Source organism: Mirounga angustirostris, unplaced genomic scaffold (assembly GCF_029215605.1).
Source record: "Mirounga angustirostris isolate CCGP_5_RB_7025 unplaced genomic scaffold, mMirAng1.0.hap1 SCAF_4, whole genome shotgun sequence".
NCBI classification, from domain to species: Eukaryota; Metazoa; Chordata; class Mammalia; order Carnivora; family Phocidae; genus Mirounga; species Mirounga angustirostris.
This window is the reverse complement of record NW_026991712.1, coordinates 176,001,405-176,017,467: the sequence shown is the minus strand read 5'-3', so window position 1 is coordinate 176,017,467 and position 16,063 is coordinate 176,001,405. Positions and strand designations below refer to the sequence as shown.

At 55.8% G+C, this 16,063-nt stretch overlaps 1 protein-coding gene across 1 annotated transcript; it reads left to right on the top strand.

Moving 5' to 3' along the window:
* Positions 1–4,038: 4,038 nt before the first annotated feature.
* On the top strand, positions 4,039–15,126 carry HTR6 (5-hydroxytryptamine receptor 6). Its single transcript, XM_045895502.3, has 3 exons — positions 4,039–4,966; positions 13,204–13,362; positions 13,562–15,126. Exons 1-3 carry the CDS (start codon positions 4,253–4,255, stop codon positions 14,009–14,011), a joined length of 1,323 nt encoding a protein of 440 aa, XP_045751458.1. The 5' UTR covers positions 4,039–4,252; the 3' UTR covers positions 14,012–15,126.
* The last annotated feature ends 937 nt before the right edge of the window (positions 15,127–16,063 follow it).

Below are 16,063 nucleotides of genomic sequence, written 5' to 3'. Positions count from 1 at the left end.
ACATCACTTGTTATGCCAGCCTGCAAATGGGCAAATGGGCGTGAGATGGGGAGTAGTGACTTCGATTTTCCTTGTCAACCTCAAGCTGAACCACCCAGAGGGCCCAGAAAAAACATTTCAGGTCCTCCTCTGCCCTTCGCTCTCCCCCCGGCCCACAGCAATGGTGGAAAGATCTTAAAATCTTTATAAGGGGTTAACACTGACAGCACAGGCCCCTCTTGGCAAAGGGTGGGTAAGTAATTAGCACCAGCTACCCCGCCTTATTTGCCTACATGGAGCCTACAACTCCCAGCTCGTTTTCTTCCCCTGCTCCAAGCCTCTGGGGATATCCAGTCAGCCTGGGTTTAAATTCTGGCTGCGCCACTTCCTAGCTGTGTAATCTTGAGGAGGTCAGTTAAACTCCCTGAGGCTCAGTTTGCCCATCTGCAAAATGGGGACTAATGATCACACCTCTCTTACTCCCAGGGTCATGGTGAGCTTTATATAAATTAATGTACGAGTGGAGCTTGGAACAGTGCCCGGCATGTAGTAAGGACACGTGGCTGACTCAGTCCACAGAGTATGTGACTCTTGATCTCAGGGTCCTGAGTTCAAGCTCCATGCTGGGTGTAGAGCTTACATTGCAGAACAAAACACACACACACACACACAAGAAAAATGCTGGCTGTCACTATAATTGTTGAGAATGAAAGACTGGGTCACAACTGCTGGTGGCTGGGCTGATAGTTTTGTTCATTCATTCATTGAACAGATGTTTATTGAGAGCCTGTTATGTGCTGAGGATACAGCAGTGAACAAAACAGACAAATCCCCGGCCTCATGGAGTTTATCCGGTTAATCAGCGCCTTCCGTGAGAGCAGCTTTGAGCAGGCTTCACAGCCTCCCTGGATCTCGGTTACTCCATCCCCATAATGCGGAGCTCTGGCGGGCATGGAGGTCTGGGGCAGGGGACTTCAGAAGAGTCAGCTGTTCCAGCGTGGCACCGGCCTTCTCCTCCAGAGAGGGAGCTCCCGTGGCTAGAAGTAATTGAGCAAAGGCTGAGCATCCGTGAAGGTCCCTCTCTACCCTGAAAGGTTAAGGAAGTCTGGGGCTTTATTATTCCATGACGGGTATGATAAACTTAGGAGCATGAGCACACACATGGAACTTTTGAAAAAGTTCTTGAATTCAAGATAATAGTGTGGCCACAAGGTGGCACCACTACCCAGGCCCAATCTTGGAAAAAATTAAAAAAAAAATTATAGTTAAGGGGTGCCTGGGTGGCGCACTGGGTTAAGCATCTGACTCTTGGTTTCAGCTCAGGTGGTGGTCTCAGGGTCATGAGATCGAGCCCCTGTTGGGCTTCATGCTCAGCGTGGAGTCTGCTTAAGACTCTCTCCCTCTCTCTCTCTGCCCCTCCCTCCCGAGCCTGCGTGTGTGCGTGTGTGTGCGCGTGTGCACGCGCTCTCTCTCTCTCTCTCTCTCTCAGATAAATAAATAAATAAATCTTTAAAAAAAATTATAGTTAAGGGGTGCCTGGGTGGCTCAGTCGTTAAGTGTCTGCCTTAGGCTCAGGTCATGATTCCAGGGTCCTGGGATCGAGCCCCACATCAGGCTCCCTGCCCTGCGGACAGCCTGCTTCTCCCTCGCCCACTCCCCCTGCTTGTGTTCCCTCTCTCTCTGTGTCTTTGTCAAATAAATAAATAAATAAAACCTTTAAAAAATTATAGTTAAGTACAGATCACAATATAACAAATGTCTCTGAACCTGTCACCCAGGATGAACAAATATTAACAAATTTGTCATGTTTTCTTTAGGCCTTTAAAAAAAATAATAAAGGCCCCGAATCCACAGAGCTGGTAAGCAACAGCAATGGGATCCCAAGTCTGGTCTTTATGTTTTCAGCCTAGTGCCTCATATCCTGTCCTCTGGGACATGGCAGAAGTTGTTATAGGGGTGTCATATGGGAGGGAGGACAGACCTCCTTTTCCTGCTACATAGACCCGTCTCTGGGCACGACTGGGACTCTGGGCCCCAAATAGTGGCTTGGGGGTGGGTGGGGTGCTGCAGGGTCTTGAGGTTTTTCTGTCTTGGGTGTTGGGCAGTTCCGAGTTTCAGTTCCACTTGGTCTCTTGCTGCTGGTGACCTTGGATGAGGCCCTTGGCCTCTCTCAGCCTCAGTTTAACACCTACCTATCAGCACTATTGTAGTGGTAGGAATAAGAGAATATAAAGCCCCTGGAACATAGCAGGAATCTTATATGTGTGGGGGGGTATGACTTTTCTGTTTCTGCAGAGGGAAAAAGACCCCCTTTGCTCTCAGATTCCCTTTATGTTGCTCTTCATTTTCTTTTTTTTTTTTTTAAAGATTTTATTTATTTATTTGAGAGAGAGAGAATGAGAGAGAGCGAGCACATGAGAGGGGGGAGGGTCAGAGGGAGAAGCAGACTCCCCGCTGAGCAGGGACCCTGATGCGGGACTCGATCCCGGGACTCCAGGATCATGACCTGAGCCGAAGGCAGTCGCTTAACCAACTGAGTCACCCAGGCGCCCCCCCCTTTTTTTTTCTAAAGCAGTGATCCCTTTACGACGACTTTAAGAGTCTATTATGCTTATTGTTTATTGTCTGTCTCCTTCCACTAGAACATAAACTCCATGAAGCTGGATCTTTGTTGTGGTTAGTGTAGTGTCCTAATTGGCCAGAACAGTGCCTAACATCTAGTAGGTGCTCCATAAATGTTTATTGAATGAATGAGTGGAATCCGCAGTACTGATCTGTGAAGCATCTGGTAGAGACTCTTCTTAGCTGGGGGGGGAGAGAGCACCTTCCGAGGGTGCTATCTGCAGTGCCTCTACCGCATCTGGCCTTGGGATTCCCAAATCTGTTCGCACTCTGTTAGACTGGGAGTCCCAGCACATCAGGCACTTCGTGCCTGCTGCTGTCGGGGAGTGTGGTAGGTTTCTGCTCAAAGGACCCCGAGGAGAAGGTAACCTGCTGTTTGAAGGTTTGAAGGAAGCATTATATGGGTTATTATATATTATATATACTATGATATACAGGTACATATGTGCATATATATGTGTGTGACATCTGGGCGTCAAGCGAGCTCCCCAGTAGCTCCCAATGGGCTCCCGCTGCTAGCGCGGCGACCCCCGCTGCGGGTGGGCAGCCCCCCAACTGGGGAGCAGTCCTAGATGAAGGCGGCCACAGCCCCTCCTCTGAGTTCCTCCTGCGCCGCAGCCATGTCAGGTGGGAGAGGGGTGTGCGGGGACGGGGCGGGGGGGGAGGGGGGAGGCCGCGACCCGAGGTGCGGAGGACCCCGCGCGCTGCGGGGCGGGGGCTCGGCTCTCCCCGCCCACCGCGGGGCGGGGCGCAGGCTCCGCGGCGCTGGGGCCGCGCGCTCCTGGAAGCGCCACCGGCTCCTCCGCGCGCGCGGGCCCCTCGCGGTGCCTCCCGGGCTCCCTGGGCGCCTGCCCGGCCCGCGGCCGCCTCTTCTTCCCCAGCCCCGCGGCGCCTGTCGCAGTCGCTGGCAGCGGAGCAGCGCCGAGCGCCCAGGTACCGAGCGCGGGCGGGAGCGGGGCCGGGGACCCGGCGGCGGCGCGGCCGCCGCTGCTGCTCCTGTCCCCGCGGGCCAGCTGGGCGTCCTCCCGCACGCCGCAGGGGACCGTGACCGCCCAAGCCCTGGCTGCCTCTGCGTCGGCTCGGAGACCTGCCTTCCCCACCGGGGGCTTTGCTGTGGCTCACGGGCTCCCGCCCTGCCACCCCAAGTGACCGCGGCTCGCGACCTAGCGCTCCGTACGCCCACCTGCCGCGGAGGGGGCTGCCCCCTGCTGAGCGCGCACGTCCGTCCCCGGCTCCCAGCTCCTCAGGTCCCCGCCTCAGGCGGACGTCCCCGCCCCAACCTTCCCGCCCGCCCCCTCTAGGGGGCTCTGCTCCCCCAAGTCCAACCTCCCAGTTATCTGCGGCCCTTGACTTCCCGCCCGCCCCCTCTCGGGGACACTGCGCCTCCTCAGGTGCGCCCTTCCAAACTCCCTACCCGTTTGCTCCGTGTCCCCACCTCACACCATATAACCCCTCTCCATCTTCCTTGGGTCCTTGCCCCTTGACCTAGTGCCCCTGTCTCTGTCTTCCCACCTGACCCCTGGTGGCCGTCTGTTCCCACCGACGACGCCCATCCAGCCTCCGCTCCTCCAGGTCCCTCACCCAGGCGCCCCGCCCACCCTACCTCGTCCTCGGGACCCCTCTCGGGCCTGACGTCCTCGCCCCCGCCCCCATGGTCCCGGAACCCGGCCCTGCCAACAACAGCACCCCGAACTGGGGGTCGGGGCCGCCGTCAGAGCCGGCGGGCAGCGGCTGGGTGGCGGCCGCGCTGTGCGTGGTCATCGCGCTGACGGCGGCGGCCAACGCGCTGCTCATCGCGCTCATCTGCACGCAGCCCGCGCTGCGCAACACGTCCAACTTCTTCCTGGTGTCGCTCTTCACGTCGGACCTGATGGTGGGGCTGGTGGTGATGCCGCCCGCCATGCTGAACGCGCTGTACGGGCGCTGGGTGCTGGCGCGCGGCCTCTGCCTGCTCTGGGCCGCCTTCGACGTGATGTGCTGCAGCGCCTCCATCCTCAACCTCTGCCTCATCAGCCTGGACCGCTACCTGCTCATCCTCTCGCCGCTGAGCTACAAGCTGCGCATGACGCCCCCGCGCGCCCTGGGGCTTGTCCTGGGCGCCTGGAGCCTGGCCGCCCTCGCTTCCTTCCTGCCCCTGCTGCTGGGCTGGCACCAGCTGGGCCGCGTGCGGGCCCCTGCCCCGGGCCAGTGCCGCCTGCTGGCCAGCCTGCCGTTCGTCCTCGTGGCGTCGGGCCTCACTTTCTTCCTGCCCTCGGGCGCCATCTGCTACACCTACTGCAGGATCCTGCTGGCCGCCCGCAAGCAGGCCGTGCAGGTGGCCTCCCTCACCACCGGCACGGCGGGCCAGGCCCTGGAGACGCTGCAGGTACCCGGGGCGCGCAGGGAGACCCGGGCTCGTGGGATGGAGAGGAATGAGCAGCCGTTGGGGGCCCACGCGGCATCCATCACTTAATATATACACTTGCTGGTGACCTCCAAGTGGCCATTTCCAACACACATGACTCTTCTGCATTCTAGACTCGGTGCTAACTGTCCACAGGACGGCTGCGTCAGCATGCGGGGCAGGCTTCCAGAAGGTAGCATGTGCTGAGGGAATTCAGGGTGTCCCCACCCTCCCCGTCGTTCCCGTCGTGGCAAATGGCACCAGCACGGCAGTACTCCACAGAAACTCAGGAATAATTTTTCTCCCTCATGCTCATGGGGTTCATTATCAAGGCCTGTTGGTGCTGTCCTCCTGAACACGTACCACCCCAAGGCCACCCCCCTCAACCAGGCCCCCATTGCTTCTTTCCTGGAAGCCCTCGATAGTCTCCTACTGGCTTCCCCTGCTTCCTCTTCAGACTCACTCTTGTCTACTCTCTGCCCAGGAGCCAGAGCACTTGACAAAAGAAGTGAGCCCGTCACTCTTAAGATAAAAGAAGAGACCCATGTGGGGATCTGGTCTGGGAATGTGGTCCTGCCAACCTCTCCAGCTTCACCTCCTCCCCTTGCCCTCTCTCCTTGTGCACCAGCCCTTCTGATGTTTCTGGAAGGCACCAGACTGCAGTGTCCAGGACTTGGCATCGCTGTTCCCTCTGCCTGGACAGCTCTTCCCCTGGGGCTGCCCTGTCTGACTCCTTTTCAGCTCACAGGTCACCTCTTCCCAGAGTCTGTCCCTGACCACCCTGTCTGCAGACCCATCGGTGCTCCCTCACCCTGTTATTTCTCCCAACTGTAGGTTTATATGTTGACTTGTTCATTTTGTCTCTCCCCCACGAGAGTGTAAGCTGGGCACATCTGGGGCGGTTTTGATTCCCACTGTACATCCTAGGTGCTTACTAATGACTTGTGAGTGCTAAGGCCCTGCAAGGTCTGGAGTGTGGTGGCTGTTCTTGTCACTCAGGCCATATGGCACCAGAGTCTTACTGTCTATTGTCCTAAACCCACAAGGAACGGGAGTTTAGGTTGATGAGGCCTGAGGCCCAGAGAATTAGGTCACAGGCCCCGAGGAAGGTCCTGATGGGGCTCTCCAGTCTTGATGTAGCCCCAGGCGGAGGAGGCTCCTGCAGGATGGCGGGTACTTGGGGGCTTGGGTGGATGGGGGCTGAAAGGCGGGCCCTCCGAGCAGCTTGCCTGCCCCATCAACCAGGAGAAAAGGCCTTGGGTGGACAGGAGGTCCAGGCTCCAGTCTTCCTCCCTCCCTCTGTGCTCGCTGGAGAACGTTCCTGAATCACAATAGGTGGCTGTGACCCTGACTCTGTTCTCCAGCAGTAGGAAGGCTGCCCTAGGCCATCCACACTCTCTCCCTGGGCTCTTGTAAAGGAGCGTTTCCCAAACTCGAGGCATCTGGAACCACCTTGGGCCATCCGCCTTCTTTCCAGCCACCCACACGCCTCAGGCGGCTTCCTTCTCCTGTAGTTTGCATTTTTCTCTCCATCGCCTCACTTATCTTTTTACTTCCATGCATTTGTTTCGAAAGGAAACTTCTTATCTCTTCTGGAAATGGAAACTCGGGTCCCTTTGCCATAAACAGACAGTGGTCCCAAAGACGGCGGCAATGCGTGGTGGGAACCCCAGCAGGGTTGCTGAAGCCCGGAGGCGAGCTCCAAGTGGTCCAGCCCCAGGCTCGCTTCCTCTTTGGTGCTAGGGGGTGTTCAACACAGCAGCACCAACACTCACTTCCTCTTGGCACAACCGGAAAAGGAGCCGGAAGAGTGCTGGAGAAGGCTCGTGTTCTCACTCTCTCATTTAGTTCTGTTACGGGTCATCCTCCTCTTCCGCGCTTTGGGGAGCTCCGCGCCAGTGACTAAGGACGTGAGGAGGTGGCTGCTCTTGGGGAGGCTGGGGTGGAATGGGTCTGGATTTTCCGTGCCAGTGTCACCTGTGACACATTTTTCTGTCCCTGAGGCTAATTGGGGGGTGCCAGGATTGACCCTGAGACGGTGGCCTGGAGCCCCCGGGGTGCTGACTGCGGCAGTCCCACGGTTTCTCAGTGCCCACTGCGTGCCGGCACCTGGCCAAGCTCGTGCCCCAAACACCCACCCGGGCAAGGACTACCATCATCCCTGTTGGACAGATGGGGAGCCTGGGGTTCCGGGAGAGGGGAGGGGTCAGAACCCAACACTTCCCAAACCACTCAGCTCCTAAGCCAGCCTCCTGCCTGCCTCTTTTCCTTATTCTGTGCACAACTGCCTGCGTTTTGGGAATCTGTTTCTGGGACATAGCCTCTACTCCATCTTCTTGGGTCACGACCCCCTTTCCTCCCACCCAAGCTGGCCGGCCCCTGAGACTAGGCTTCCAGCCGGGCACTTGAGGCTCCCAGTACCTGGACCTAAAGGAATTGATGAGAATGAACAAAACTTGGGGTGCATTGGACCCCTTTCTTCCTGTCTTCAGCCCTACTTAGCCCTGAGCTCCCTTCCCCAATCCAGCCGCTAGCTTCTCCATGGAGGGCGGGGGACCAGAGGGGGACATGGGTTTCTGAAGCCCCAGCTCCTCTGGGTTTGAGGACGTGGTAACTGAGCAGGCTTGAGTATTTTAATCTCTCCTCCCACCCCCCACATCTGCTAGGTATGTGAATAGGCTTTTCAGAAGCCACCGGCCAGCTCAGTGGTCTCAGCCAGGCTTTCCCAGCCCCGCGGCTGTGAGGTAGGGGTCTCACTTACAGCTGAGGCAGAGACTGGGCTGGGGATGAAGAGCAGGGCATGGGGAGAGTGGTTTCAGAGTGCGTGAGATGCCGCCAGCGTAGGGGAGAGAGGGAGAGAGAGACAGAGCGATCTGTGCCAGGGTGGGATGGTGCTCATCTTCGGGAGGGACCCGTGTGGGCTCAGGGATGGAGAGCAGCAGGGGAGAAGAAGGTTTGCTGGGGCGTTTGCCTCCCCAGCCTCTTTGTCTCTGTGTCAGGACCTGTGCCTTTGGTCTGGAGCCCTTGCCCCTCTGTCTTCCTCCGCACCTCCTCTTCCTCCCCTTCTCCCACCCCTCTCTCCTCTGGGGCCATCTCGCCCCCTTCTCTGTCTTCTACACCCTCCCATCTGCCTCTCCCCCTTCTCTCCCATCAGTTTCTCCCCCTCTCTTCCTCCACCAGCCTGTTCCACCCTCCCTCACCCGACTCTGCATCACTTTGTCTTAGCGATCTGTCTTCCCTTCCATCGCTGTCCTTCCTCCTCAGAGGAGGAGGCTGTGATCACAGAAATATCTCGGAGGAGGAGGAGGGGGCTGAGCTGGGAGAGGCTGACAGAGGAGCAGCGCCGAGAGCATGGCAGCCTTGGCTGCTGCTGGGAACAAGGTGGCCCGGAGTGGCCACAACTGGCTGCAGGAGCTTGTGGACCCGGCTGGACAGGGGTTCAAATCCTGCCTCCTTTCCCTCCCTGCTGATGACTTTGGACCAGTCATTCAGCTCCCACTGCCCCAGGGGTAATGCCACTTACCACATGAGGCTGTTTGAGGAATCGGTGAGATAACATATGTCAGCCTGGCACATACTAGGTGCTCAGCATGTGTTAGTTCGTCCCCTTTCCTCTTGGTGGTAAGATATGTGGTTCTGGAGAAATCATCACCCCTTTGAGCCTCTTTAGGGAAAAAAAATCTGCCACTGCTGTCAATAACAGCATCACCACCAGAAGCAAAGAGCTGAGTTGGACTCGAACAGCAGAAATGCTGGCTGACGCTTACATGGGGCTTACTGTGTGCCAGGCATTGAGCAGCTGACTTTGTGCATGTTATCTTCGTTAGTTCTTACTACAACCCTGTGAGACAGACGCCACTGTAATTGCCATTTTACAGATGAGAAAGCTGAGGCACAGAGAGGTGAAACCCCTTGCCTGAGGTCACACAGCCAGTTAGTAACAGAGCCACGATTTGAAACCAGACCGTCTGGCTCCGGAGTCTGTCTTAGAACCCTCACGCTATGAGTAGGTGATCGTAAAAATTTTGAATTACACAAGGGAATACATAAATGCACTTTAAAATAAAAATCCAGGGGGTGCCTGGCTGGTTCATTTGGTGGAGCATGCGGCTCTTGATCTTGGGGTCGTGCGCTCAAGCCCCACGTTGGGTATATAGAGCCTACTTAAAAAAAAAAATCCAGCCATAGAGATAAAGTGAAAGACCCTCCCAAATCCCACCCAGTCACCTTCCGTTCCCAGGGACACTCTTATCGATTTAGGATATGTCTTTCTACTCCTGTATCTTTGTGTTTCCATGTTTGTTTATGCACCCAAAGAGACTTAGTGCTTTGTTTTGTGTATTTTTAAAAATTTTTATTTAAAAATTTTTTTAAAAGATTATTTATTTGAGAGAGAGAGAGAGAGAGAGAGACCACAAGTGGGGGAGAGGGAGAAGCAGGCTTTCCGCCGAGCAGGGAGCCTGAAGCGGGGCTCGATCCCAGGACCCTGGGATCATGCATGACCCGAGCTGAAGGCAGCCGCTTAATTGACTGAGCCACCCAGGCGCCCCTGTCTTCTGTATTTTTTAAGCAAATGGAGTCCTGTTGTACCTATTATTTTGCAACTTGCCATTACCACTTAATATTGATGTTCTGTCTTGGAGATCTTGTCATTTGACCAATTATATTCTTTTAACATCTATGTTGTCAACTACAGTGGGAAGGTACTATGGTTTATTTAACCGCCATCCTTCCATGCACATGTAGGCTGTTTCCAGTTTTTTCCAGGAATAGTGTTGCAATACACATGTCCATGTATGCCGAGTGTGCAGACGTGCTCGGGTATTTATTGCACAGGGGAACCTGTACATGGGACTGCCTCCTGGAGGGGCAATGCCAGCCTGTCGTCCAGGCAGCTGCCCTCGGTGTCATTAAGGGGCATGCGGACAACAGCACATGGCCGTGAGGGCAGAGAGAAGTGGGCAGGTGCAGCGGGCATCAGCTGGGCTCAGGGTGAGGCCAGTGGCTGTCACAGGCCTCTGCTCCATGAGGGCCTCTGGTGACAGTGCTGAGGGTCTCTGTAACCCCCCACATGCAGAAGTGCAATTTCTGGAGCTAGAAATGGCTTTCAATCCCTGACTCAACCTTTATCTGCTGTGTGACTGTGGGCAAGTTCTTTTGCCTCTCTGAGCCTCATTGGCAAAATGGGGATAATAATACCTACCTCAGGTCAAGACTGAATGGCACGATGGGTATCAGATGCTGACACATAGTAAGCGCTCCCTAAATGTGGATGATGGTGCTGATTGGGGGTCACTTGGAGTGCTTTGCTTTGAGGCCTTGTACTGGGACACTGTGACCTGGGGAAGGTCCCCTATCGTCTCTGAGCCTTGGTTTCCTTCTCTCTTCCCTTTTGCCTGTGTTCTTGGGTCAACTCTTTGGGGAGAAGAAGAGAAAAAAAAACAACCCAGGGTTTTCCCAGGAAGATTCCTAGAGAGGGAATCTGAGGCCATCTTTAATTCCTTCTCTGGAGCCCCCTTCCCAGTGATGGCCTCCCACCCAGATATCTCTCCAGTGTCTCAGTTCCCCAGTGCCCTAGAGCTCTGACAAGATCGGGGCTGTCTCTTGCCCCGCCCAGGTTGCCAGAAGTCAGGGAGGGTACCTGTGTGAGTGGCTCCTCTGGAGATGGTGGCTCCCTCCTTCCCTATTATCTATCCCCATCGATGGCAGCAATTTGAAGGGATGGCAGATCTTTGGGGGTAAGCAGGAACCTCTCCTCCAGGCTGACCACAGTGGGGCCACAGAAGCCATATAGAGTCTACCCTGGAAGGGAGAAAAGGAGATGATGGAAGAGAAAAGCAGAGCCTTTCCCCCCTCCCTTGCTGTAGCATGGTGAGTCAGAGCATTTGTCCTGACATCTGTGCTGCTTTGGGGAGCCTGAGCTGCTGGCAGAAGGACAGGCTCCTGAGGATGCTCAAAATTTCCCCAACCTCCAACACATACCACTGAACCGACCTCAGGGCTACCACGTATGTAGCACTTAACTCTGTATCGGGCACTCTGCATGCATTTATTATCCACAGCCTCGCTATGATTCCACAAGCTGAGTATTGTTTTTCCCATTTTACAGATGTGGAAACAGAGACTGTCTCAAGATCACAGAGCGAGTAAGTGGTAGAGGCATGACTTGAAGCCAGATTACTTGTCTTACAATCTAGCTCTTGCCTCCGCACAATGCTGCCCCACCCAGACAGAGGGGAGAAATCAAGATCTTCTCTTAGGCTGCTCTTTGTGAATTTGTCCTTGGTATTCATATAACCAGATTTCACATGGATAAACATACTGAGGGGTGGGAGTTACGGTGTGCTTCATCTCCCCCCTCCTGCCCACCGCCATTCTGGACTCCTTGATGCTATGGAAAGATAGCATAGACCTGGGCTTTCAGCACCATGGACAGGACGCCAAGTCTGGATACCCTGCAGAGGCATGGCGGCCCCCCGCGCCTGAGAGCGGGGTGGGGTTTTGGCTTGGGTGCTCTGGGGGACTGACACATCTTCTTGGCTTTGCCTCCACCGCCCCCTTTCCATCTGCGAGGGTTGCCTGGGAATCAGGTTCCCTTCCTGCCTCCTTCTGACTCTTCCAATTACCCTATACTCAACCCACCTCTGGCTCCCTGGAGAGCTAAGCTTGGGCTCTCTTGCAGTTTAGGAAATGTTGGAGGAGGGGCACCTGGCTAGCTCAGTCGGAGGAGCTTGCAACTCTTGATCTCAGGGCTGTGAGTTTGAGCCCCACGTTGGGTGCAGACATTACTTAAAAATCTTAAAAAAAAAAAAGGAAACGTTGGAGGAATCCCTTGCTCCCAAAGGCCAGGCGTGTTCCCAGGCTGCACACACGACCTTTACACAGTTCAGTGAACTGTGCACACCTTGGCATACTGGTATTTACTTAAATTATAAATGTAAGTTGGTCCCACTTTGTGTAAAACTGATGTATGAAAATCCAAATTGATTACAACACGCTCTTTAGAGGGGGGCTTCATGTCCCAGCTTTCGTGGGATTTGGGGGTTTCATGGCCGGGCCTCGAGGTGGTCTCTGAACCCGCTGGAAATGTGGGATGTTTTCTCCTTCTCTGTGTGTGCATGTGTAACAATTTATACGCTTTTTGTGTTCTGGGGAAAGGTTTTGTAGATTGCATCGGATTCTCAATGAGCTCAGGAGCTTGAAAAAGTTAAGGAAACAGCTGGGCTAAAGGATCGGCCAGTTCAGAGCTTTCTAATGTTTTGGGACTGCTGGTCACTAGTTTGCAAAGTCAAATTCTAACCTTCTCATGCCTGCGTCCCCTTCGAGGCTGCTGTGGGGCCGCTTCTTTCTCCTTCTTTTCTTCCCCACACTCCAGCTCTTGAGGTCAGTGTTTGGGAATGAAGATGTCTGTCAGTCCACAGTGTAATTTGAGTTGTAAAATGCCGAGGTCACGAGCACCCCTGCTAGTCTAAAATTGATTTCACTGCAAACATTTACTCTGTGCACATGTTTTCAGAAAAGGACTATTTTGTGCAGCATGAGGGTAATGGTGCAGGCAAAATCATTCCTCCCAAATATGAGGAGAATCTGTCTATGAAGAGATTGTCATGCCTTGGGTGGCAGCAAGACCTCTTTTGTCAAATACTGTTGAATTGCAACTAATTCTTGTAGGGCCAGAGGCTTTGTGTGGTGCTGGGGCTCACGGTCACGTGTGTTGACTTGTGCTGAGTGTTGTCTTTTGCGAGGTGGGTAGGGGGGTCTCCTGAACTGTCTGACAGTGTTAGTCTGTCTCACTACCCTTCTTAGAGTGCCTTGTGTCAGGGTCAGGGCTCAGGGCAGGGCCAGGATCAGGGCTCAGTCTATTGCTGAGCTCAGGCCACAGTGTGGGGCTAAGGCTGGGCTCAGTCGGTCCAGGGTTCAGGCTCCGTTTGAGACCTTGGTTATGAATTTCTGTGGTAACTATCCGGGCTCAGTCTGGGACCATGAGCAGGGCTTGGTTTCTTGCTGATGTCAGGGCTTGGTCTAGAGCCAGGGTCAGGTCTGCTGTTGGGGAATCTAGCACTACAGTTGGGGCTTAGTCAAGGATCAGGAGGGCTCAGTTTATTGCTGGTACTAAGGCTCAGTCTAGAATTAGGATTGAGGCTTAGTCTGTGGCTGGGAGCAGGGTCAGACTGGGGCTCTTTCGCAGGTGACTTATGTATGTGGCCTTCCTTCCACAGGTACCCAGGACCCCACGCCCAGGGATGGAGTCAGCTGATAGCAGGCGTCTGGCCACCAAGCACAGCAGGAAGGCCTTAAAGGCCAGTCTGACACTGGGCATCCTGCTGGGCATGTTCTTTGTGACCTGGCTGCCCTTCTTTGTGGCCAACATAGCCCAGGTAATGCCACCGCAGAGGGGGGTGAGTCCAGGCCTCGCTGGGGAGGCCCCCAACTCCACCCCAGCCCAGTCGTGGGGATAGAGGAGGGCGGGCTGCCTCTCATGGCATCTGTGTTTGTGGGTCCCTGTCCCATCCATGCTGGCCGGGGTGGTCTGTGACCCTGCTCCGGGACGGAGCATGACGTACCCCATCTCTCCAGGCTGTGTGCGACTGCATCTCCCCAGACCTCTTCGATGTCCTCACGTGGCTGGGTTACTGCAACAGCACCATGAACCCCATCATCTACCCACTCTTCATGCGGGACTTCAAGCGGGCCCTGGGCAGGTTCCTGCCGTGTCCCCACTGCCCTGGGGAGCGCCAGGCCAGCCTCGCCTCACCCTCTATGCGAACCTCTCACAGCGGTCCCCGGCCCGGCCTGAGCCTGCAGCACGTTCTACCGCTGCCTCTGCCACCTGACTCCAGTTCTGACTCAGGCTCAGGTTCCGGCGGCTCCTCGGGCCTGCAGCGCACGGCCCAGCCCCTGCTGCCTAGAGAGGCCCCCCGGGAGCCCCCGCCCCCTGCCAGGGCTGCCGTGGTGGTCAATTTCTTCAACATCGATCCTGTAGAGCCCCAGCTGCAGCTGCATCCCCTTGGTGCTCCCACGAACTGACCCGGGCTTGGAGCCGGTCGGGGGGAGCTGGACTGGATAGAACCAAGTCCCCAAGGCCTTGGACCAGCTCTTGGCCAAGGCTGGCAGGCTGCAGGTGTCCTGGGGGCCCTCGGAGTGTCAGTGGGGTGCACTGAGCCAGGCCCCACTGCCCCCCCCGGGGGGGACAGCTGGCTCAGATATGGTTTTCTCCAGGACGCCCCACTGCTGAGTGCCACCTGTGGTTGTGTGTGGAGGTGGCTGGAGGACTCTGGCCGAGGGGAAAAGGACTTCTGGGTTCAGGTTAGGGTGAAGACAATCATCTTTGACATTTGATGAGACTGCAGGGGAGGGATGCCTCTGTCTGCAGAGGTGGATGAGTGCTGGGCTGAGTCCCTCATTCCTCAAAGGGTAGTCCTCAGGCCACCAGCATTCGTGGCACCTCCCTGGAGTTTGTTAAAAATGCACACCCCTACCCACCCCCCCAGCCAAGACCTGCTGAGTCAGACTCTGCACGCTCGCAGGAGCCCCAGGTGAATGTGCACACCGTATAGTTTGAGCCACGCTGGCTTGGATGATCTTTAACCGTGAGGATGATTTGTTTTCAGTCTGGACAGCGCCTCAGGATGCGTGTGGGGCTGCGCAGAAAAACACCTGGCCCGGGAGTCAGGAAGGCAGAAATCCGAATCTCCGCTCCACTACTCACTAGCTCTTGCATACGTCTCTTAATCTTTCTGAGCCTGGTATTCCATATACAAAGTGGGGTAACAATGCCTGCTTCCTAGGGTGTCAGGAGAATCAGGAGAGCATGTGTAGAGTACCCAGTACCTACAGGTGGGCCTGCTGTAGGTGGTACCAGGTGTTGCCACAACTCCTGGGCATCCAGCCCCCTTGGCCTCTCGCTGTGGGCCAGGAAGGGCTGTTTGTTCCCACTGTTTCTCCCATCTCCCTCCTCCTCTTCAGCACTGGTCCTGATCCCACCACCCGACTGACCATGGCTCCCCACATTTTTGCTCTGGATGCCGGGCGGGGCTCCCATCCCCGCTCCCAGGCTGCTGCACCGCCTCTCCTCAGGGGGCAAAGCGGGAGCTGGTGGTGTCTTGCTCAACACCAGGAATAGGTCTCCCTCCAGCCTGGACTTCCTGGGACCTGGAAAGGAACTAATGATAGGGATAGACCAGCCCACGGCCCCACCTCTTCCTGGCATTGCCTGGGTCAGCCAGGGCAACAGGAGTGTCGGCCACTTGGGTCTGCAGAGCAGAGTGCAAGAGCCTGGTGTGGGTTGCTGCCCTCAGGCAGGTCGGTGGACCCTGGCACAGGGACCTGGGTTGTTTTTGAGGGGGACTCTTGGTTCCCACAGTTTACTTGCCATAAGGTCCTTTTCAGTCTGAGGCCCCCCCAGATCTATCCAAACTCCCAGGGAGCCCTCCACTAGTGGCCTGGGGCTCTCCTTGGTGCTGATTAGATTCAACTCTGGCCCCGGTCACTGGCCACAGAGGGGTCATGGTGCTTGCTGGGGCTTCCCCTCTGCCCCCAGGCCTGCCCGAGTGGACTCCCAATAAACCCTAGCTGAGGCAATGACCGTGGTGTGGACTGGATTTGCTTGAGGGGTCCCTGGGGTTGGAGAAGCAGCTGGTGGGAGTGGGATGAGACCCTGGGCAACATGAGCTGTGTGGACTCACAGTAGCAGTTCTGTAAATATTTGTTGAACGAACAAACACACACACACACGTGGGGACCCATTCAGCTCTTAATAGTCTAGTTCCTTCTGTTGTCCTCCTCCGGGCTGCCTCCCCCCAAGGGCTTGTCAATACTTTCTCTGCCTGGGCCTCGGTTTCCCCATCTGCACAATGTAGAACCATCTCTGGCCCCTCATTCAGGGACAATGGAAGGAACACAGGAGGAGGCTTCCGTGGAGACAGATACAGTAGCCGAGAACTCGGGCTCTGGAGTCTGACTGGAGTTTGAGACCTGACCAGCTGTGTGACCTTGAGCAGGTTACCTAACCTCTCTGGGTCTCAAGAACCTTCAGTAACATGCAGATAATAATAGTAGCTACCTCATGGGGTTATCGGT

What these genes read in the sequence shown, in the direction of transcription:
- HTR6 (XM_045895502.3), top strand. Translation starts at nt 4,253, where the DNA reads ATGGTCCCGGAACCCGGCCCTGCCAACAACAGCACCCCGAACTGGGGG. An exon ending in AGGCCCTGGAGACGCTGCAG is followed by an intron (nt 4,967 to 13,203) that starts GTACCCGGGGCG and finishes TTCCTTCCACAG; the next exon opens with GTACCCAGGACCCCACGCCC. An exon ending in TTGTGGCCAACATAGCCCAG is followed by an intron (nt 13,363 to 13,561) that starts GTAATGCCACCG and finishes CCATCTCTCCAG; the next exon opens with GCTGTGTGCGACTGCATCTC.